The sequence below is a fragment of the Condylura cristata genome, unplaced genomic scaffold, assembly GCF_000260355.1.
Source record: "Condylura cristata isolate star-nosed mole 26May11 unplaced genomic scaffold, ConCri1.0 scaffold00023, whole genome shotgun sequence".
In the NCBI taxonomy this organism is placed as follows: Eukaryota; Metazoa; Chordata; class Mammalia; order Eulipotyphla; family Talpidae; genus Condylura; species Condylura cristata.
Genome location: NW_004567124.1, coordinates 4503223 through 4525480, shown reverse-complemented (window position 1 = coordinate 4525480; position 22258 = coordinate 4503223). Strand labels below are relative to the sequence as shown.

Sequence of the window (22258 nt, the reverse complement as noted above, 5' to 3'; positions counted from 1 at the left end):
GGTTGCCAGATACACAAAAAAGCCACACCACCAAGTTTAACTGAATTTCAGATAAAAAATGAATACATTTTAGTATAAGTAGGTCCCAAACTTTGCACTGGATACGCTTATACTAAAAAAAGGTATGTTTGGAATTCCTGTTTAACTGGTACCCAGTATTTTTTCCTACAACCCTACCCCCCTCCCTCTCCTGACTCTTTGCACTCTCTCTTTCTGCTCCTTCTTCCTCCCTTCCTTCTCTGGTCTCCCCACTTCCTTCCCTCTCCCTTCCACAGCTGACTAAAGTCACGGGAAAGCTTCCTCATCCTCTAGGGCCTGCCCAGTGAGACAAGGAGGCCACAGCAGGGCATCCATATTCCCAGGGGACCTTTGCTAAGACAACTTATTTGGGGAACTGGGCTAGTGAAAAGACCAGAAACTCCCTCTGGGAAGACCAGGCACCTTAAATGTGGTGACAGTTATTGTAACAACTGTGGGCACCTTTGTGTCAGCTGCTCCAGCCCTGGCCTGAACTCTCAATCTATTCCGTTCTTCAGGGGCACGGCTAGCTGTGGCCTTCTGCCCTCCCAAGCACCTTCTTGCCTGGTACTTGGTGGAGATGAAAAGGCTGCTCTGGGTACAGCCTCAGCCCCATGGAGCTGCCTCCTGCACCTTTGTCGGGGGCTCCCTGCCCAGGAAACATGCGAGGCTGGGTGAGTACTAGGGGAGATCTCTGGGCCCCTTCAGGACCTGAGTCAGGGACTGGGGTGGGGTAGCCCTCAGAAATGGTCAGCAGCTCCCAGGTGACTCTTGTCCAGTGCCTGGAGCCATCGCTGCAATCCCACAGGGGAATCTGCCTGGCACATTGCCGGCCTCCAGCCCCCACTCTCCTGCTTCTCACACTACCAGGCTGCTCCCTGGAAGGCCTGGGCCAGCCACTCCTGAGTTGATGATGGTAGCAATGACGACAGCCCCCACTGGCAGATACTTCATTCACCCCTGGCCTGTGTGATTCTGCAGCAGCCGCAAGGTGTTGCCTTCCTTGCTCCAGAAGAGATGGGCCTGGAGGCCGCGGGCATTGCTGCGGGCAGCTCCTGAAACACAGCTCCACCCCTGGACCCTTGACCCCAGGCGGTAGGTTAGAGGACAGCAGAGTGGGGGGGGGAGAGCAGAGGCAGTCTCCCCACCCCTCAGCCTGGGCCCAGGGGCCTTTGGTGCTCCCTAATTAAGGCCTCCCCCTGGGCAGGCTCCATTCCTGCCAGGTAATAAAAAGCTGGCTTTCAGGGTGAAGGTAGAGACAATTAATGGCCTTTGTGAAGAGGTTGAAAAGGAAGCCCCTTCCCTCCCCCGACACTTTCAGAACTTTCCAGAGCCTAGTCTTCAGCTTCCAGAGGGGCAGCCCAAAGACAGGACCAGGCAGCAGGGAACAGAGTGGTCTAGGGCAGCAGGGTCAGAGCATAGCTTTTGACCTTTGGTTCCTGCCCAGCCTGATTACCTCCAAGAGGCCAGTGCCAGCGGGAACAACCCTACATCTCACACCGGTGGGCCTGGGAGGGGCCAGCCCAGTGTAGGGCTTAACGCCAGGCACACCCCACCCCCACCCCGTGCACCACTGCTTGTGGGGGTCCTCTCAGGACTATTCTCACCTCATCCTCTGTCTGGGTTTGCTGCCCTCCTGAGGCCTTACCTATGAATGTCATCAGTTCCCCCCCCCCCCGCACCCCCCCCCAGGACACCCTTGGGGCCTGGAATCAGCCTTGCTCAGCAATGGGCAAATTGCCTTGTCCCTCAGAGCAGGCCTCAGTAATTAGGGGCCCATCGCCCAGGACTTCAGCAGGACCAGGGGAAATGGAGGCTGATCTAATAAACTGCTATATGAGCGACATCTTCTACCTTGGCAAATGCACTTTCTAAAGCTCTGCTTTTGGGGTTCTGGAGTTGGAACAAGGCCACAGTGCTGTTTTCCTATCCTCCCACCCCCACTTCCACATCTCCTCATTTTCCTCCCTGGTTCAGCCCCCCAGCATCCATTCCTATCCAGTTTATTCCTTTCCTGGCCTCTCTTCCCCCTCAGCTGTATGCTTTGAGCACAGGGATTTGCATTCTGTGTTCACTGCAGCATCTTTAATGTCTAGAACCAGGCAGCCAGAAAGCCAGGACTCACATATATTTGTTGAATGAAAGACTAAATTGGGTTCAATGAATTGGATTAAACACCCCCTTAAGCTCTTCCTTTTGAAAATGCAAAGGCCTCAGGACAGGAAAGGGACCTTCTGGATCCTAGGAAAATACTTGTGGTATGCTGGAGACACATGCAGGCTCTCCTGATCTTTGCACATAAGTTTGTTACACATTTTACTAACAATTTAAAAATGTGCAATATTCTTCAGTAAATCCCCATCTAGCCAGTTGATTATCATGAGTTCTGTGAGTTCTCTTAGCCTTTGTCAACCTAGAGTTTTGTTTCAACCACAATTTGGCAAATGAAGCTGCCTGCCACAGAACACAACTCTTTTGAACTGGAACATTGTTTGATCCTCTGTGTTTTAATGATGGCTGATTTTAACAACCAGCTCACAAAATTTCTCAGATGGCAAAAGGGGAGACATCCTCTCTGCCTTCACTGACAGCAGCCTGGGAAGTTGACATCATTATCCCCACTTCACAGAAGAAAAAATAAGGCTTAGCAGTGATTGCACCCCAGGTCAGCTACCTACCTCCAAGACCCTGTTGTGACCACCCCCCAGGCCACCTCTGTCTGGTCTTTCATTGGTTCAGAAAGAACCAATGCTGCGTCAGACACTAAATACAAAGGGAAGCTTCTTTGCTTCCCTCTTGGGGCCCTACAAGGAGGGAAGTGAGCCTTAGAGCCAGGTATTGTGCACGAGGACCAGGCTGACAGTCCTTGCTGGCCCTAGGACACACTCGGTCTCGCCTTGACACCTGGGCACGGAGAGGCCCTCCCGGGGGCCTAGTCTGACCCTCCTGCTAGGGTAAGGCAATCCAGGGTCTATGTGGAAGTGGCCTCTGGAACCTGGAACACACCCACAAGCCTGTCCTTCTCGATCAAGAATTCTCCAGGAATCAAGGTCTCGGGAATCTCTGCCCAGGCAACCCTAACCTACCTCCAGGACCTGTGTTAGCTTGCATGGGCCCTCCTGGGCCCCTAGCTCAGTGTAACTGTACACTTGGCCTTGTGGAAACAGCTCTCTGTGTGCTGTGCAGAACTGAAGCCTACTTGGGGTGGGGAGATGGGCAAGCCCTCCAGCGCCCACAACATCAAAACTAGGCTTGCTGCAGGGCACAGGGCCTCAGAGACCACAGATGTTGACCTCCCACTGACAGACAGGGAGACTGAAGCCCAGACAGTAGAAGTACACTGCCTGGCGGGCTCTTTATCTCTGCCAATTGGAAAGCCTGCCTCTTGTGAGGACCTCAGCCAAAGCTAGTTAAAGGTGTTTCTCTCCTCCTCCAACTTAGCCCTTTACCTGTCCCCCACAACCTTCCTCTCCCTTCCTCCCTCCCCCAGCAAAATCCCACTTTCTGGTCCTGGAGAAAGACTTAGGGAGCTCTGTCTCCTATCACCTGCACTCGTAAATCACACTGACACACCGAACACCTCTGACATTGCTACCTCTGAGTATCACCCCCAACCCTCACCTCCCTAGGTTGGGGCCTCCCTAGGCACAGCCTGTCCTAGCCTGTGGGTGGGCTCCCGGCCCCCGTGCTCCCACAGTGGCTTTCCTTCCCACGCACAAGAACAAGCAGAGCAAATTGCTTAATGAGACCCATATTTTGCTGTGAGTTGCTAATTAAAGAGCAAACCCAACCTACCATTAATTTGGTCCTGGGAAAGAAACTTGGCCTGCAGCAGAGAGAGGAAAACCGTCAGGGAGGACTCGTGAAAGCATCCCTCCCAGCCCGGGCCAGCCTGGCTAGGTGACGCAGACCCCCACTTACCATCACGGGGCCTCTGGCTGCCACCCGGGCGTTCCAGCTCCCAGAAGCGACTTTTCAGTTCCCCTTCCTCTCAGCTTCAAGTCGAAAGTCCGCCAAGCTGGGTGGAGGCCTAGTAATAAATCCTCCGCTGCCATGGAGACCGGGCCTGATGCCAGGGGTCAGATTCCAGCTTCCCTTGCTCAGCTGATGCCCCCGGCCGGCTGAAGGTTTGAGGAGAAGAGGCTGCAGAAGGAGCTCCTGTGTGGGAAGTTGGTGCTCTGTAGCAAATGGACAAACACCCTTGTTCGTTCCTGGGAGCCCTCTCTGGACACTGAGAAAAGGTCAGTGAAACACACACAGGGTGGAGTCCTGGGTCCTGCTTGGGCCTGCCTCGGGGGGCCTTCTCTCTCCCCCCAGGACCAGGCTGGGGGCTGACGAGTTCCTACTAGTCACTGGGCACTTTGCAGCTTGTCTTATTTACAGCTCATCACTGCCATCCTGCAGCGACAATGAAAGCTGCCAGATGTCCGGGCGGTCGGAGCTACCTCTGCCTCCAAAGCCTTGGGACTCCCCAGACGGGACACAGAGGCTTGGGGCTCTCAGGCGGCTGCATCCAACCCTGGTCCTCTGCCCATGTGCTGAGTGAGCTTGGCGTGTCATTTGCTGCTCTGAGCCTCAGTTTCCTCTCCAGGCTGCATCTTAGGGCTGTTGAGAGTATCCAACGAGTAGGGAGGGAGCTGTGGGAGGTGAGCCCTAGCCCCACAGCATAGACTGCCCAGGAGGCTCGGAGGAAGGGCTTAGAGGGCAGCCTTCCCAGCCCGGCCTCCTCCTCTTCTTCCTTCCCTTCCCCTCACCAGCAGTGCGTCCCTTCTGGCAGAAGCTGGCACTGCCTGTTTCTCAGGGTTTTGTGCTGCGCACCCTCCAGAAGTGAGGGCAGGTGGGGTGCTTCCCTGGGGCCGCTGCACTGGGCACAGCTGGTTCTCACCCTTCTTGCCTGGAGCTGCTGGCTGCCCCGTGGTGGGGTTCCACTGTCAGGGCGGCACACAAGGCCGCAGGTTGTGCCCACGCGAGGGCTCCCAGCCCGGACAAGGAGGGTCAGGGAGGGGCTGTGTGTGCCCAGAGGAAGAGGGGCCGCTTGTGTGGGGCGTAAAGATTGGCGGGGTCTGCTTTTTCTCCACTCTCCCCCACTCCCTCCTTTTCTTGGGGAAAGGCATCCCCCAAAACATGTCTCCACACCTGTTTCTAAAACCAGTTTCAGCTAGAGGGCTGCGAGCCCTCCTGCTGAGGCAGAGGGAAAGGTGGCCAGGTGTGGGAGGCAGGAGAAGAGGAGTGGAGAGGAGAGGAGGGAAGGGGTAGGGCTTGGAAGGGCAGGGCACAGAGTCGAGCTTAGAGGAAGGCCTGGTGGGTCAGGACAAGGTCTTGGTCCAGGTCGCCCTGTGTTTGGGGGCAGGCAAAGCTTTGTCTTGGGGAAAACAAAGCATATCCTTGCATTTAGGCCATTGTGTGCTAGGCATCTGGGTGGCGCTCAGTGCCTCTAAGGCCACCCCAACCCATACACCCACCACTAGGTGGGCCCAACTCTTACATTAGGTGGTGCAAGGTATCGGCTTAAAGGCCTTGTGTGGGGTGGTGCCCACTTGAATGGGCTCTTTCTTTCTTTTTTAAAGATGTATTTATGTATGCATACAGAACTGGGGTACAGGCCAGAGGCTCAGGGGCGGTGAGAGGCTTCAACAGAGACAGAGTGGGGAGCAGAACAGGCAGATCTATAAAGTGCACTGCTGAGGGGAGCAGCAAGCGAGACAGGAGAGGTCAGCCACGCCATGTGGGTCACCTCGGGGGCAGGGATTAAACGCGCACTGAAGTGGTTATGGCCAGCTGGCAGTGCTGTGTCCTAACCAGATGTGTCACCAGGGAGGGCCTGAATGGGCTCTTTCCACAGAACTCCACCTCGTACTCCTCACTCAGCTGGGTTGCCACAACTCAACCCAACATGGGCACAGAAACGGCCCCTATGTCCCTCGAGGGGCTGAGATTTTGCTAACCCAGAGGGCCCACCATGAGAGAGAAAGGGGCAGGATGTGTGTTTTCTGGGCCACTGGCTATTTTCCAGCTGCAGTGAAACTGGGTTGCCATCAGGTATTTCTAGGGAAGTTTCCAGGAAACTGCCCGTGAGAGCTGAGTCAGGAGGCACACGCCTTCCAGGAGGCACAATTTGCTGATTAGTGTTCCCACCTTCCAGATTTACGCTCATGCCTTCGCTTTCCTTACCCCAAAGAAGTGCTTTCTTGGCAAGTGCTGATACCAACTAACTACGTGGAAGTTTCTTCCCAAGGACTCCCTGTCTAAGCTTCAGGCCCCACACTGGCAGGCTGACCCTGCCTCCGGAGGTCTGTTAGGTGCGTCTGTGGCATGGGCCTGGGACAGGGTTTGGAGGAACCAAATGAGCCGCCAGGCAGGTGAGGGCAGGCGGCGGCCCCGCCTCTGGCTGTTTGAAGCCAGCAGCCCCAGGACGTCTCCGGTGCCCGCACGGTCAGGTTGCGGCCTTGGAGTCAAGTGACGTGCCCGGTGCTGAGTGCCAACCTCCCACGAACCAGCATCCCCATACCCCCAAAGGGCACCCTCTCTGCTCCAGCCTCCAGAAGGAGCTGGCAATAAAGCTGGGACACTCGAAGTGACAACCCTGAGAGGCAAGTGTGGAGATACTGGGTTCGGGCTCCTCTTGTCCCCCCACCCCCTCACCAGCTCCCAGAGTCAGTCCTCTGAAGAGAGCTTGGACTGAAGGGGGAGAGGCCCTCTGGCCCTCCACTGGACCCTGGGATCCTGAGTGGCATGGAGGGCTAGTGGACAGTGGCAGCACCTGACCGTGGCCAGAGAGGAGCCGAGTGGGCCCTTTGGGTTGGCCCAGGGCCCCTGCCCAGGGAGAACAGCTGCTCTCTCCCTAGTTCCACAGAGCTCCCTCCTGCCTGCCCAGCGCACACCCAAAATAAGCAGCAGCCGCCGGCCAGATGTGGCTCTGTACAACATTTATTCCCATCTCTCACCACTTGAAGCTGCTGGGCAGACCAGGGGCTGGGACTTGTAAGGGAACCTAGAGGGACCTCAACATGAAAGGAGGATCTGAGGGTTGGGGCTCCCTGAGAACATAGGAAAGGAGGCAGGGCAGGTCCGAGGGTCCCGCATGCTCCTGTGGGTTGGAATCAGCTGGAAAATTAAGCTGGGGGCTGCCGCTGCATGAGAGGACCTGTACCCAATGCCTGGGAAGAGTAGGAGTGCTCTGTTAAGAAGGCCCCCCCCCCCTTTCTGGGGCTCAGAAAATAGAATGAGTGTTTAAGAGTTTAATTTTCCACAGAAGCTCAGTTAGGCTGGCAAGAAGGGGGTGCCCCAACTCTCCCACAGGGGCAGTGGGGAGAAGGCTGAGGGCTGGCGTGGCCAGATTCCCAGATCAGACTGGTGGTTACGGGAGTGGGCTGCCTCGGGCTCCCATGTCAGGGAGGCTCAACACCCCGTAGGGCCTGAGGTGTGCATTCTCCATCCAAGGCAGATAGAACTTTCTGTCCATTCCAGGGCTGCCCAAGAGGATCTGCAACCAGCCCACTCACCCATTTTGAGGCCACTGGCCCAGTGAATACAGAGGAGGCCCCAAAGGGGACACGTTCTGCTCAGTAATACTCAGAACCTCGAGTTACTTGTGCACTCTAGCTGGCAAGGTCACTGTAGGCCTGTAACAGGTGTGTGGGAAGGCAAATACCAAGTCCCATCCTCGCTTCGGCCCAAGCCTCCTCCGCTCGGCCACCAGAAGCCAAGAGCAGCCCTGAGCAGAGACAGCGAGGGGGACCTGGTTCCAGTCAGGGCACAGGAAGGCAGGGCCCAGATCTCGGCCTAGAGACGCTGCCTAACACTAGCCCCGCCCGAGAAGACCTGAACTGAGATCTGAACAAGAAACTTGACCGGACAATGGAGCCTTATAATGATACCGTCCGTGTGCACACGTAACCCATTCCATGTCTTCAGTTAGACACGGGCTGGCACATGTGGCCGTGGGCACACACGCACAGTCCATGTGCACACGCCCTCCGCGGCCTATCCCCTGCCCGGCGGGACACCAGTGGTGGGCGCCAGGGACTCAGTGTCCGCTGCTGACATGGAGGGTGTAGAAGGCCCAGGGCTCGGGGACGTAGATGACGCCTGGGTACTTCTTCCTGAGGACAGGGTCATTCCACAGCCAGGCCACCCAGAGCGCCACAAGCAGGAGGGCGAGCCCAAAGGAGTAGAAGAGGAAGAGGCCGTTGCTGTCCAGGAAGAGGCGCTTGTGCTTCTGGTGCAGGACGAGGGCCAGCATGGCGAAGAAGGTGAAGGTGAAGAGGATGAAGATCTGGCCCTCGGTGACCAGGTACCTGGAGGGGCCGGCAGGTGAGGTGAGGGGGCGATCCTGCTTGCACCCCATGCTCTACCCCATAGGGACCCCCCTCCCTGGCAGACAGCAGTGCTGAGGGAGAGGGCTGGGAACTTGCCGCTCTAGGGGCCACAGCAGCCTGGGACAGGTGTGCTTCGGGGGGTTTCACCAAGGTGGGAACACTAGCCTCGAGCATGGCCTTTCCATGCTGTGTCCATTTCCCCAGGGCCCCAGTCCCCCGGGCTACAGAACCACACTAGATGGTCGAGCCACAGCGACACTGTGGGTGTAGGAACTACTGGCACACACACACACACACACACACACACACACACATCTAAATGGTCCAGTTTTGCCCAGAATGTCTCTGCAAGTGCATGCTTTTTTTTTTTTAATGTTGGTTTAAACAACATTAAAAAATATGGATTGGGTGTCTCTGCTCACAGTTGCTGGGAGGGGCCTGTGTCTGTGGCCAGGGACAGAAGAGTTGAAGTGTTTGGTCCTCTGCAATGGGAAGAGTGAGCTAGGGCAAGTCCCCCTTTATCGGTCCTTGTCACCAACAAGGTCTTCAACATCCCTCGGCATCAAGAGAAGACTGAGGCCCACAGGGCTCTAAAGGGTGTGGTTCGGGAGTGGATTCTGTCGCCCCAGGGGTCCTAGGAGAAGGGGTGTCTTCCTGGAATAGCGAGGGCACCCACAGCACTGCCCCAGCCCCCACTAGTGGAAGGAAGCAGGGTCCCAAGAGGGAGAAGCTCAGCCGGAGCCACCTGGCAGGTCCGAGGTCAGGAGACATTCCTGCTGCCTGGCTCATGGTGCCACCGCCCTCATGCTGCTGTCTACTTACCAGTAGTATAGGCCACTGGGCGCCACCAGGAGCAGGGCCGCCCCTGGCATTGCGCTCTCACCTCTGGTGGCAGTGAAACAGCCGCTGAAGTACATGAAGAGGATGAGGAAGAAGGGGATGTACCTGCAACAGGGAGGCCGTGCCTCAGGGGCCCGCCCGCCTCTGCCCAGGCCCTCTCCCCACACGGTGCCACCCCGTGACATACAAAACGCCCGCTCTCGGGGAGGAGACTCGGCCCTGCCCAGGCCTTCCTGTGTAAGGGGCCGCTGTGGGACAGGAAGCAGGAAGATGGTACTGCAGCCTGGCACGTGCAGACCCAGAGGCTGGCGAGGGCGGCCTCCGTGACGCCCTAGCCACCCTGAGCCCAGGGGCTGAGGACCCCGAGGCCTGCGGACCAGGGAGAAGAGGGAACAGCAGCTACCAGGCCCTCCAGGAGCTCTTAGAGCCCCTCACCCCTCACACACGCCTCGCCCCAATACCGCCCTCTCTCCACTGCACACACACACGGCTTCTCCCTCGCACCTGCTGGCTCTCGCACGCTTCTCTCCTGTACCACGTTGCTCCTCCCCACCCTCCTCCACTCCCAGTCACACCCCAGCCATACCCTCCCACTCCTGGCCTGTATTTCATGTCCTCTTTCCTCCTCCACCGTTCATGGGAGGGGCTTCTGGGAGAGGCCAGGAGGATGGTCTGGGGACCCTGATCCCCCCGAGTCAGGAGGGTCAACTACCCAAAATGCCCCCGAACAGTCCTTAGAAACCAAAGCGTCGGGCAGGTGTGACTCGAGTGAGTGCACCTCAGGAGGGCACCCCCAGTCCGGGGCTCCCCTGACACCTGCCAGCTGCCTGCCATATGCCTCTCCCTCTTGGGGTCCCTGCTCCTGCCTCCCATGGACCCCACTTGTGGGAGCGGGGTCTGCCACTCTGTCCTCGCACCACTGTGTGAGTAGGGGTTGGAACGGGTGACTGCTCGTCTTGAGCCCTGGGTCTCATGTGACTGAGCCCACACTGGTGAAGTGTCCCGGTGTGCGGCGGGCGGCACAGGGGTGGGAGCACTCTGCAGGGCTTCCTGAGGAGGGAACACAAAGAGCACTACCCCCACCATCCAACCTGCTCCAGCTTCCTCCCTGCCTGCAATCCCCAACACCACAGCCTGCCAGGATGGGGGTCCACTCTGGATCCCCAACCCATGAAACCAGGAGCAGGGAGGGTTGTTTATCAGCCTGGACATGCGCACCCTCCACCGGCCACCTCCAGCTACCAGGGCAGCCACCGTGCCACTCATGCCCTCTGGTGGCCACTTCAGGCACTGCAGGCTGAGAGGAGGGGCAGGGCCTGGTGGTCAGGGCCTCCCAGAGGCCTAGCTCCCTCCTCCAGAAAAGAGGCATTCCAGATGCTTGGAGACAGCCTTGGCTGGGGGCCAGGGCCCCAGGGGTCACACTGGCTGTTGGTCCCTCCAGATGGGCCCCATCGCTCACCACATGGAGTGGCCCAGGTACTCGTCGTAGTAGTAGAGCAGCTCAAAGGAGTCGATCTAAGGTTGGCAGAGACACAGCAGGGTTAGAAAAGGACATGTTCCAGGGAGGTGCTGGGCTACCAAGCAACCCCCTCGCCATGTTCCCCCACACCCAGGCCTACCTTTGACTGCCTGACTCATTCCGACCCTCCCCTCCCCCCGGGTCTGGGCCTCTTCCTGAGGGGCCCAGGCAGGACCCTTTCTGGTGAGCATGGGCGTCCTGGGTGGGTCACCCTGGCCTAGCAGATGCCTTTAGCATCTTTAGGTCAGGCGCACTGAGGGGGGGACAATCGTGTTGGCCCCCAGGACATACTGTGTCCACAGGGCAGTGGGGGGAGGCAGTCTCACCAAGGTCTCAGGCTTGAGATTCTTGATGATGGGGTTCTCGCGGACGGACAAGTGGTGCTGGTAGCCACTGAAGAGCAGGCGGTGGTTCACGGAGTCGCCCACCAGGTGGATACTGGCACCCATGATGAAGGTGATGATGCTGACGTAGATCATGGAGCGTGGCAGGGTGCGGGGGGACCGCTCGATGAGCTGGGATGAAAGGGAGTCCGGCGGTGTGACTTCCACCGTCCACCACGAGACCCTGTGTCCGGCCCTCACAATGGCTTGGAGGGTCACTCAGAAACTGGTGGGTCCCTTTAGTGAGTTGGCCAGACCTCCCGCGTCTCACATGATCGCTGTGAACCCAGCAGGGACTGGGGGAAACAGCACTCCCTTCCCCAGTGAGGAGACTAAGGAGCCAGCTCCTCGGCCAAGGTCACACACAAGCCACATGCTGGAAGTGACAGCCAGGCCTTCAATGTGGGCATCCGGGCTTTCCCCCACCACCGCCTAGGGTCCCCCGCCACCCCCAGTTGTGCCCTTGGGTGGCTGGGCTACTGCTGAAGGGGACCTGTGATTTCTGAGTGACTGGTCCATGCCACAAAGTAATTGTTGGGAATGAAAACAAAATCATGGTGGTGGTAGAAGACACGTTGTTGTTCTTAAAGCCTTTTATTTGGCCAAGTACAAAGCTCTGGGTTCCCATGTTTTGACATCCCAAAGTCAGGGAGGAGTCTCCAAGCCAGAGGATAGAGTTCACCCTCTGGGGTGGCTACCTGGCCCCCACCTGTCTTCCAAGTGGTCACTCGCCTCTCATGGTGCAGTCCAACCAACCACTCCTTCTGTCTCGGCCTCCCCAAATGTATTATGGCTTCCCCAAAATGGCCTTGTCTTCAGGTCCTTTTGCCAAAACACTTTTCCCACTTCACCCCTGGCATGCGGGGCGGCAGCCCCAGTCTAATGCCCCTCCTTGGGGAGACCCTCCCCAGTCCTATCACCAGAGCGGCCCTGCCCCGTGGGTCCTTGATATATCCCTTTGTCACAGCCTTCTTCCCCACCCTCCCTGCAGTGTGGAGGAAGGGACAAGGTGAAAAAGAAGGGCAGGGAGTCTGTGACTGTACCTTGAGCAGAAGAAAGGGTGTGATGACATTGTAGGCCATGTGGAAGTAGTCTCCCACGCTGGGCTTGTTGAGTGGAAACCATTCAAGAGGGAACACCAGCTGAGGGGCAAAGAGAGGAATGGGGGTTAGCCCAGCACGAGGATCAGACCACCCCGAGGCCTTGGGGAGTCAGCCTTCCACCTCTTTCACATTTCACACATACTGATTCTTCCCAGGTTCTGCTGGGATCTGCTCAGGAGTCCTGGGAAGATGTTTAGACAGGGGAAACTTAGCCCCAAGAAAGTAAATAGATGAGTCCCTGGGCACAGAGTGGATGCAAGCCCAGGACCTCCTCCTGTGCCCCTCACCCTGGCGGTACTAAGTAGATGTCCTGGATGCCAGCCTGAGAGTGGGAGGCTCCTCTAGAACTCAGTCCTAACACCCACTTTCCAGGGGCCCCGGAGCAAATCCTTCTCCATTATGGCACTCGGTTTCTCAATAGGTAACAAAGGAGCTGTAGCCCCGGGCATCTCCTTAGGCACCTGGTACTCCAGGTCCTATGTTGGTAACAAGATCTCAGGGCCACAGCACAGGGGCTGAAAGATGCTGTATTCACTGCACCCATGGGTCACTGCCAAGTCAGGCCACACTATATGTCCAGGAAAAAGTGTCGAACATCAGAACTTCTGCAAAGTAGAGCCAGGCCTGACTTCCTGACCTTCCCTGGAGAGAAGGAAGGCCAGGGGCACGCGGTCTATCTGGGACACACTACTGGTCTACCCCGTGCATCCTGGCCTTTCCGGGATCAGTGTGTGAAAAGTTCTATTTGAGGCCAAAACATTTTCCAACCTCTCCAAGTTGTGCTTCCAATTATCTGTTGATTAGGGACAAATGCAATGACCCAAAATTTCAATCAGAATTTGAATGTACCTCTTTTACCAGAAATGCCATGTTAAATAAAACTAACCTGAAGAAATAATTCCAGAATACAGGAACCTCAGTCTCTCTTTCTCTCACTCTCATTCTTCCTCAATATATATATGTATCTCTGTATCTTCATCTATAGCAAGATACGTGTGATGGCTGAAATACTCTGTGATAGCCAAATGCCGGCAATAAGGCTAACTCTTCAACCAAAGATGACTAGGAGAGTACATCATAGTACACCTATATTATAGAAAGTTAAGTAGTCATTTAATAGAAATGACACCCATATGTACTGACATGGAAAAATAACCACGACAGAGTAGAAATAGGAAAGTTGTAGAACAAGGTATAGGGCCCTCCCTGGTGGCACAGGGGTTAAAGTGCAGCCTAGGAAGCAATCCACAGTCACTGGAGCACAAGTTCTATCCGTCAGGGAGCTGACCCACATGGACCTCTCCTGTCCCTCCGCTGCTCAGCTCAGTGGTGTACTCCATCAGTCTGCTTGTTCTGCTCCCCACTCTGTCTCTGGTGGATCCTCTCACTCCCCACACCTGTGGCCTGTACCCCAGTTCTTGTATGCATAAATAAATCAATCTTTAGAAAAAAGAGAATAAGGTATAAATAAGGATGAAGTCTCATTTTGGCTAAAACAAAAAAAATGTGAAGGGAGGGAGAAAGGGAGAGAAAAAGAGAGTATTAAGCATTTTTGCTTGTATGAACAAGAAAGGGGTAGAAGGATGTGCCCCAAACTGCAGAGATGGGATAGAAAAGGGAGTCTAATCCATACATACTGGTGTGAACTGACTTGTTACACCTATGACATAGTACTTCTATAGCTTGGGAAAGTTTTTATTTTTTCATCACTACTAGCTTGGGACTATCAGGCCTATTGGCCAGGCTCCTCAGAGTTCAGGTTAGGGTTACAGTGGTAGCAACTCTGGGCAGGATAGGGGAAGTAATCGGTCCAACAAGAGGCCCCTGCTGGATAGCTGAGGCCGAGTCCTCATGAAGACAGCCTGTTCCTACACTCATCCCCTCCTTGAGCACCCTAAAAGCAGCTCCTGTAGGCCCCAATATATGGACTTTTTATGCTGCAAAGGGGCTCAGCATAGTTCATCCAACCAGATATTTTAGTCAGAGAAGTGAAGCCCAGACATGTAGTCTAGGTCACCCCCAATGCTAAGCCTGCACCCTGACTCCTGGCTCAGTCTCCCCTTCCCATGTGACCTCCACAGAAAGGCTGCAAATACTGGCACTTGTCCCAACGTCTCACTGACCCCATCGCCAGGACAGCTTTTCCTCACTCCCCTCAAGCCCATGCCCCCAAGATCATGAAGACTGTTCCTGACGTGTGGTCAGAGAGTGTGCCTGCTGCTTCAGCTCTGTTTTCTCCTTAACTGCTCTGGCTGCTCTATAATTTCCATAAATCCCTTTATGCGAATGGGGAACACCCTCTCTAGAGGACTGGAGGTAGCAAAGTGGACTTATCCAGGCCTTGCTTCTGGGCGCTGACCCCACACTTAGGCTTCTGTAAGCAACATTGCCAGGACCATCTTTGGGTAAAGAAACTGTTGGCTCCCTACTGATGACATCTTGAGGGCAGATCTGTGGAAGGGATCTTACTGGGTCAGGAGAAAGATACTGCGGACCTGGTTGTGTGGATGACAGAGCAGGGTAGGCTCTGGGTGAGGGGGCCTGGGCTCAGTGGCTGCGCCCTACTTGCTAGTTAGCTGACTCTGGGCCAGTCACTCACCTCCTTCTATCCTAATCTTCTATCTTCTCATCTATAAACCTGAGACTAATAATAGTGTTGATATGAGAATCAAGTAAGTTTAAACACATAAAGTGCTTACAACAGACTAAGTGCGCAATGTATATTAAATAGCTATTTTTACTTTGTTGTTATCATGTTAGGGACTCTTTTAGGAACTAAAATTTTAGTTAGCACTTACAAACTGCTTTTCTAAAGAGCTTTGCTAATCTGTATTATCATTAGTTTGTACAAGGTGTGAGTTTCAGCATTGGATAGTCTTATTTTTGCCACATATAAATGAAAACCTAGTATTTGGGGGTTCCTCACTCTGTTTTCTTCACATGCTGTGGCCTATGTGTCTATTTGTTGTAAGTAAAGGGCTTTAGTGCCCTTCCAGAATTAATTACCTCAACGTAGCAACCGACGATATATGTGTGTATCCATCTATGTGTTGATCTAGCAGCCTACCTGTCTGTCTATCCTGGGCGAGGGGCTTTGGGGCTCTTCCATTTTAATCTCCTCAGCAGAGGCCACTTGTGGACACTGATGTATGAAGTGGGCTTGAAAGGAAAGAGATGGCTTCACCAGAGCTTCAGAGTCATATGTAATGTGTAAAATCAGCCTATAATCCTCACCTTCAGGAAAATGATACCACCCAAGGTTGTTGGGAAGGCAGCAGGGATGAGCTGCTTCCTTTTCCACACCGCTCTGTCTGGTGTAGTTAAACCTGGATGCAGGATATGGGGACAGTGTTTACTGAGGCCACTAGTTCCCTGCAAGAGTTGGGGCACAAGGACAACACAGACCTCCTACTTGCTGGCCGCTGCCTCACTGGCCACCGTCATAAAGCCCAAGTATGTGAGAGCACCCAGGTCTACCCTTGCAATTTAGGGGAATTGAGGTGTATAAGGTCACTCACCTAACTAAGTCCCAGTAAGACCTGTGAGTACTGGCTGGGCTCTGCCCATAGCTTCACACTCACCATGGCAATGGGGCGGCCAAAGTCCAGGATCCAGTTCTGCAGGGTGAAGTAGAACCAGAGGTCCAGGTGGAAGGGAGCTGTGCCTGCAGCATTATCGGTCTTGACAGAGCTGTGCCTGGGAAGGAACCACAAGAGAGGGCTGAGGTCTTCTCCCCTCCCACCATGGGAAGCTGAGGTGAGCCAGAGAGAGGCCTGGCGGGGGGGCGGGGGGGGGAGGAGAGTGGGGAGGTAGGAGAAAACACACACGACTAAGTTCTAGGAAAATGATGTGCAGGGAACGCTGGGGTCTGGCCCTGCAGCCAAGGGGGAGACGTTCTGGAGTGGACTTCTGCTTCTCTGTGGTTCAGCAGAGAAACTGCCAGACAGCCACAATAGCTGTCAGGCCTTCTTACCAGTAATGATGGGGAAATAAAAGGAGGCAAAGGGTGCAAGTGTGACTGAAAATTATGAAAGATGATGATGGAGGATGTTAGCTAACTCATTATGCCAGCACTATTGGCACTGTTGACGGGTGTTCTCTCATTTCACTTTTAGCCCTCACAGAAACTCTTTGAGGTGGCATTTATCCCCATATTACAAGTGAAACAAATGGAAGCCCAAACCCACCTAGCTAAATATTTGAACCTAAATGATTAGGGGTAGAGCTCTTGACTAGGTGCTAGACCATCCGGGTGTCCACACGGACTGGCCCATGGGATGGACATGTGACCTGAGCTGGACAATCAGTGCCTAACAGACTAGATTGGGACCGACGGGACCCACAGCTGGGATGCCTAACTCCCGTCCTGGCCATGATGTGACTGACGAGGCTGGATTTAGCTCCCTTATCTAGACAGTCAGGAAGAGGAGTGACTGTTAAGTTTCTCTCAACTCACCGAAATCCCATCAGAGTCCAGATCTCTCTTCAGTGTTCCTGCCACCTCCTGCCCACCTCCAGTGGCAAGTGGCCCACTGGTTCTGAGATGACACAGTGAGAGTTTTATCCTCCCGTTTGTCTCAAGAGCAGGAACTGTGTCACACAGAACTGAGTTCTCCAGAGTTCTCAGCTCAGTACCTGGCTTATACTCAGGTATAACCAATCTCAGTTACTACTCACTCATTCTTTCAGGGGGCAACCAGAAAGTTTTGAGGCACCCAGAAGGCTTTCCTGTCAAGGCCACTCTTCAGCCACTGGTCAGAATGCTCCGGGCTGCGCTGGTGGAGTAACCCAGAGTTTTGGCAGAGTTACACACAAGTTCTTCGGGGATCTCATCGTCCTCTGGTGACAGGTAAACAGGGTGAGTGGAGACCTTTCGTCGGTGCTCTGTCTCCTCTACTGAGGGCCCTAAGAGCTACCCTATCACCTCATTTAATCCTCACAGCAATCCCCAGAGGCAGGGGCTGTTAGCCACCTATTTGACAAACCAGGATACTGAGGCTTACAGAAGCTAAATGCTTAGCCAAGGTTACCTACCTAGTAAGGAGCTGTAGTGACTATTCCTTGTTAGCTTCTTTACCACTTCCAGCCTTTCCTGGTAAGAGAGGATGTTTCCTTGACCTCCGGGAGGGCTGTTAACCCAGGCCAGCCCAGTGGGAATAGAGTTGATGGAAAAGAGTGCCCTCCTTTCTGGTTCTGGGGTGCTAAGGACGCAAGCCCAGTGCTGTCTATGGTTAAAGTTGCAGCCTGCAAGGGACAGCCAGGTGAGCAGGAAGCAGCGATGAGCCAGGATCAGGGAGGAAAAGCCCAGAGAGTATCCACATTCCCAGCTCCAGGTTGCCCTGAGGCTAGTGGTTTGGCCAGGATCCCTACATTCCTGTTCCCTCAGGGTGTTGCCGTTCACACTGGCTTTCTGCAATGCGCAGCTCAGGAGTCCTGAACTGTGCAGAATCCAAATCTGGGTCTGCATGATTCCTCTGCTCTTGATAGCTTACTTTTCTGATTCAGAGTATGATAAGTGAGATGGCATGCCAAGCCAGGTTAGAAAGGGAGCAGTGCCCCGGAGCAGTATGCAAAGCCTTAAGGAAGGAAGGAAGCCTCCTGCAGCCTAAGAGCAGGATCAAAGGCCCAGACATGGAAGTAGAAATACACTGCAAGAGCAGACAGGCCTGGCTCTCTGGTGGAGAACAATAGCTAAGGCTGGCTGGGGCTTCAGACTGGGCGGGCACTCAGAAAGTGTGAGGACAGCTCAAGGGTCTGAGAGGAGCAACTGTCACAGAGGTCACCCTGACCCTTGACTACCACAGCAAGGCCTCAAAAAGCAGGAGATGAACCGCAGGCCTGACAAAGTTGGATGGAGGATGATAAGAGCCCTTAGTGCTTTGTTCTGAAAAGCTCTGAATCAGGCAGAGTAGGGTGTTTGGTACAGGAATAAAGGCAACTTGAAAGCCTGAGGGAAACTTAGGTGTGGGTCTCTGGGTGCAGTGGGTGCCTACCAGATACTGGGAGCTCAGTAACAATTTCCTCCCCACCTTAGGAAGCAGCTCAGGCAATGGGGGTCTTGTCGTTAGTCCAGTTAGCAGGGCAGGTCCAGGACAATCTTGGAAAACAAGACTGCTAAGCATCTGGTTCCCTCTGTTGAAACTCTGACCGGAGGCGGCAGATCAAGGAGGGTGGAGGCAGCAACTCCACCGGCCCCAGACCTGGAGGAGCAACCTCAAGCCGGTTCCAAGTTCCTAAATCCACAGATTGCACACACTGAACCCCTAGCCTACACCTGCCGTAAGATCCAATCTTCCCAGAGGCTACTCTCAGGAACAATAGCACAGTAGCAGGTAACCGGAAGCAGGCCTTTACTCTCCTCAGCTTTACAACCCCCCAAAGGGGAAACAGACACTAAGACTGTTGGGAAGTACAGACCATCTAGTTGAAATATGTAAATCACTCAACAGCCTCTGAAAGGAAAGAATCTCAGCCAGGGTAGAAGCAAGCAAAGACCCATGAATAGGGACTATGGAGAGGCTGGCTTTGGCTTTATAGAGAGAATGGCAAAACACCCAATCTGTTGGAAAGTTTTAACACAAAATGAGGAAATGAAGGCAAATAAAAGTGGGGAAAAAAGAAAGGCAATTAGAGTCTCTAGGAAAAATGAAAGCAGTAAAAGTAAATTAAATATTACTTGGCTATGAATAAACTTACATGTTTTAGTTAATATAAACACTCTATACTGACTTTTAAAATTTATTATCATGATCAACAGCTATATACCAGAGACATTTTGTGGGGGTGGAGTGGGGAACAGTAGTCCTCTGTTTCATCTCTTCACCAGAGACAACCATGCCTAAAGGTCCCACAGAGGGGGGCAGGCACCCTGGAAGAGTCAGCCCCTCCTGCATCCCCATGGAGCACCCTGGCTAGCAGGGAGCAGAAGGAGTCAGTAGAGACATCACTCATCAGCAGCCAAAGTGGAGGTAAGAACAGAGACCAGAAAAACACTGAGGGAATGGGGTGAGGGAAATGCACCAGACTATGGTGATGGCACATGGGTGACCTGGTGATGGGAACCCCAAGGGGATTGCAACTGAGATGGAAAAATCACAAAAATATGTAAAAATAAACTAATATAATTAAATTTTATAATCAACTCACAGACAAAGCAGGAAAGACAATGATGGTTAAAAAAAAACAGCAGGTAAATTGACAATATGAGAGTAAAACTATACTCAATGGGAGCTGGGAGAAAGGTTAATGGTTAGGGTAGGGGATCAATAGTCTCCTTTTAAAAGGGAATCAAGGGGCCTCCCTGGTGGCACAGGGCTTAAGTCTCAGCCCTATCAAGCTATTGCCTGCCACTGCGGCATGAGTTCGATCCCTGGCCAGGGAGCTGACCCCCACACGGTGCAGCAGACCTTTCCTGCTCCCTTCAGTAGATCTGCCTGTTCTGCTCCTCACTTTGCCCATAGTGAATCCTCTCACCCTCACACCTCTGGCCTGCTCCCCAGTTCTTGTATGCATAAATAAATAAAATAAATCTTAAAAAAAATAAAAAGGGAATTAAGAGATCCTGTCTAGGGTTTACCAAGAAGAATGGTGCATGCATATTCCCTAAGATTACGAAGTTACCAAAGGGAAAAACTGAAAATAGTGATAAAAAGAATCATCTTGTGAAGATGGGAGAGGTGTAAGTGGGCCATGTTATAAAAGGAAGTCAGTAGGTAAACACTGAACTAGAGGGAAGATGCTGATACAGCTTTTAAGAGTGTGGCCTTTGGAGACCACCTGGGTTCAGGTCCCAGTTTGTGGCCTCTGGTGACCACCTGGGATCAGATCCCAGTTCTACTATAACCAGACATTGAGTAAGGGACTTAACCTCTTGGGCTTCAATATTCCCATCTGTAAAATGGGGGGTAGTAGAGGCTCCTTTTTGAAGAACTGTGGTTGAACTAATATGTATAAGAACTTAGAGTAGGATCTGATACACACAAAGTGCTACACTGTATGTTATCATTTGGAAGTATACATTTAATTCTGGTAGAAACAGCTAAAAGAACATGGTTGTCTCTGGTGAAGAGATGAAACAGAGGACTACTGTTTGTAGCTCTAAGCCCTTCTGTGTGATTTTATTTAGTCATTTGCATGAGTTACTTTGATTACAGTATAAAAGATGCTCAACAGAACATGATGGTAACTGGACAGAGTTACCTTGATAGATAGCAAGGTTGGTAAGCAAAGCAAGGATGTGTCGGGGAATGCATCTGAGTACCCTAGAAATTGGACAGGATGATCCTGCCTACTCTCCTGACCAAAAATGACACCCAGACTGTGCCTAAAGGTCCCACAGAGGGAGGCAGGCACCCAAAGGGTCAGCCCCTCCTGCATCCCCAGGGAACACCTTGGCTAGCAGGGAGCAGGAGTCAGTAGAGACATCACTCATCAGCAGCCAAAGTGGAGGTAAGAACAGAGACCAGAAAAGCACTGTGGTTAGCCCTGGTTTTTGCCAGTAATGATGTAACCTTTCTGGGTCTGTCTCACCATATATAAAATTCTAAAAGGCTGAGTAAGATGCTGCATCTGGAAGCTGCACACACGAGATAAAGCGATGACCACATCTAACAGCTACAGGCTACCAGAGTTCAAGGCAAAGACACCCTAAAACTGGAAGGGGGTCCAGAACAGAGATGTCCCCCAGTAGTAGGAGAGCTACCCTCAGCCAAGTCTCTCCAATGTCTCCCCTCATCCCAAATCATACCACCTCCTGCCTATAAATGACTCTGAGCACACTAGTGCTAAAAACCTCCTAATGCACCCCTGTGCGTTCAGAGCAAGGCTATATCCTTCACTTGGCATACAGGGTGGGAACTAGAGTGAGGCACTCACTCTCCAGGCCCTCTCAACCCCCCAAAAGGGAGCATCTCCTTAAATATGGCCCTCTAGGGCCCTCCCTGGTGGTGCAGCGGGTTAAAGCACAGCACTAAAGCTAAAGCCACTTCAGCATGAGTTTGATCCCTGCCCCCGAGGTGACCCACATGGTGCATCAGACCTCTCCTGACCCACCACTGCTCCCCTCAGCAATGTATTTCAGTAGATCCCTCTTATGTGCTCCCCACTGTTTCTGGTGAAGCCTCTCACAGTGCCTGCACCTCTGTCCTGTACCCCAGTTTTGTATGCATAAATAAATAAATCTTTAAAAAAATATATCTTCTGCCCGTAGAAGCGCTTCAGAATCAGTGGACCTCCTCCTGCCACTGTATACAAAAGCTTGTGCACCAGCTACAACCTTCGACTGTCCTCAAACCCTGTCCTTGGTTGGTACAACTTTTTCTTCCTGAGTCCCTGGCGGGTCCTCTGAAACTCTTGTCACTTCCTCCAGATGACCTCCCGGTCCCACTCGGGCTCGGTCCCCTCTGGCCTCACTTCGCCCACTTTCTTAGTGCCTGGCACAGCGCTGGGCATCCAGAAGTCCTTAATGAGTGCGTGCTGGGGGCAACGATTTAGGTCGGTAAAACGGGATGAGAGCAAATGGAGGGAAAAGATAAAAGGCGGCTTCGGCGCCTCTTCCTCTATTCCCCTCCCCTTAAACCGGTAACTTCGCCTCCGCGAGAAAAGGAAGCCAGACGGAGACAAGCCCTTCCACGTTCCTTCCCCGAGGCGAGCTTCCACATTTCCGTGGCATCTCTGCCTGCCACTGACAAACTTGTTCCCTCGGCTTCCCCGGGGCAAGGCGTGGGTCTCCAAATCAGCACCAGATCCCAGTCCAAGAAAGCGTTGGAGGGATCCCGAAAACTTGCAAGAGGCGCCCGGGGCTGGCGGGTAAGTTGGGAACCCCAGTGATCGAACGTGTTCTCCGAGCCTGCTGCCTTAAACCCGAGTTGCCGGGGCCCCAGGAAAGGTGTCCCCCAGCGCGGGCGGGGTCTCAAGGCGCCCTAGGCAGAGAAAGGAACGCAGAGGCGGGGTTCGGGAGGCGCGAGGAGGCGCCTGCGAGGCAAGAGCCGCTAGCCCGACTGCGAAAACAGCTCCTGCGCAGCCCCAGCTCCGCTCCTCCACGGCCCCGGCCGCAGAATGGTCTGGCCCCACCAGCCG

General features: G+C 53.8%; 2 protein-coding genes across 2 annotated transcripts in view; both read right to left on the bottom strand.

Annotated features, from left to right (window-relative positions):
• CALML4 (calmodulin-like 4) overlaps positions 1-4382 on the bottom strand; it is a 9934-nt gene extending 5552 nt beyond the window's left edge. Inside the window, 3 exon segments of the mRNA XM_012728577.1 lie at positions 3814-3844; positions 3940-4052; positions 4055-4382. Of these exon segments, the coding sequence (XP_012584031.1) occupies positions 3814-3844; positions 3940-4052; positions 4055-4073 (163 nt within the window). The 5' untranslated portion in view covers positions 4074-4382.
• Positions 4383-6933: 2551 nt separating this feature from the next.
• Positions 6934-17648, bottom strand: CLN6 (ceroid-lipofuscinosis, neuronal 6, late infantile, variant). Its single transcript, XM_004687509.2, has 7 exons — positions 17212-17648; positions 15763-15877; positions 12122-12220; positions 11022-11210; positions 10636-10691; positions 9159-9281; positions 6934-8315 (listed from the first exon to the last, which is right to left on the bottom strand). Exons 1-7 carry the CDS (start codon positions 17646-17648, stop codon positions 8045-8047), a joined length of 1290 nt encoding a protein of 429 aa, XP_004687566.1. The 3' UTR covers positions 6934-8044.
• Positions 17649-22258: the final 4610 nt, after the last annotated feature.

Coding starts and splice junctions, on each gene's coding strand:
- CLN6 (XM_004687509.2), bottom strand. CDS start 17,648: ATGCAGACCCAGATTTGGATTCTGCACAGTTCAGGACTCCTGAGCTGC. Junction 12,221..15,762: donor TTGGCCGCCCCATTGCCATG/GTGAGTGTGAAG, acceptor TTTGCCCCTCAG/CTGGTGTTCCCTCTTGAATG. Junction 10,692..11,021: donor ATCTCAAGCCTGAGACCTTG/GTGAGACTGCCT, acceptor TGCCAACCTTAG/ATCGACTCCTTTGAGCTGCT.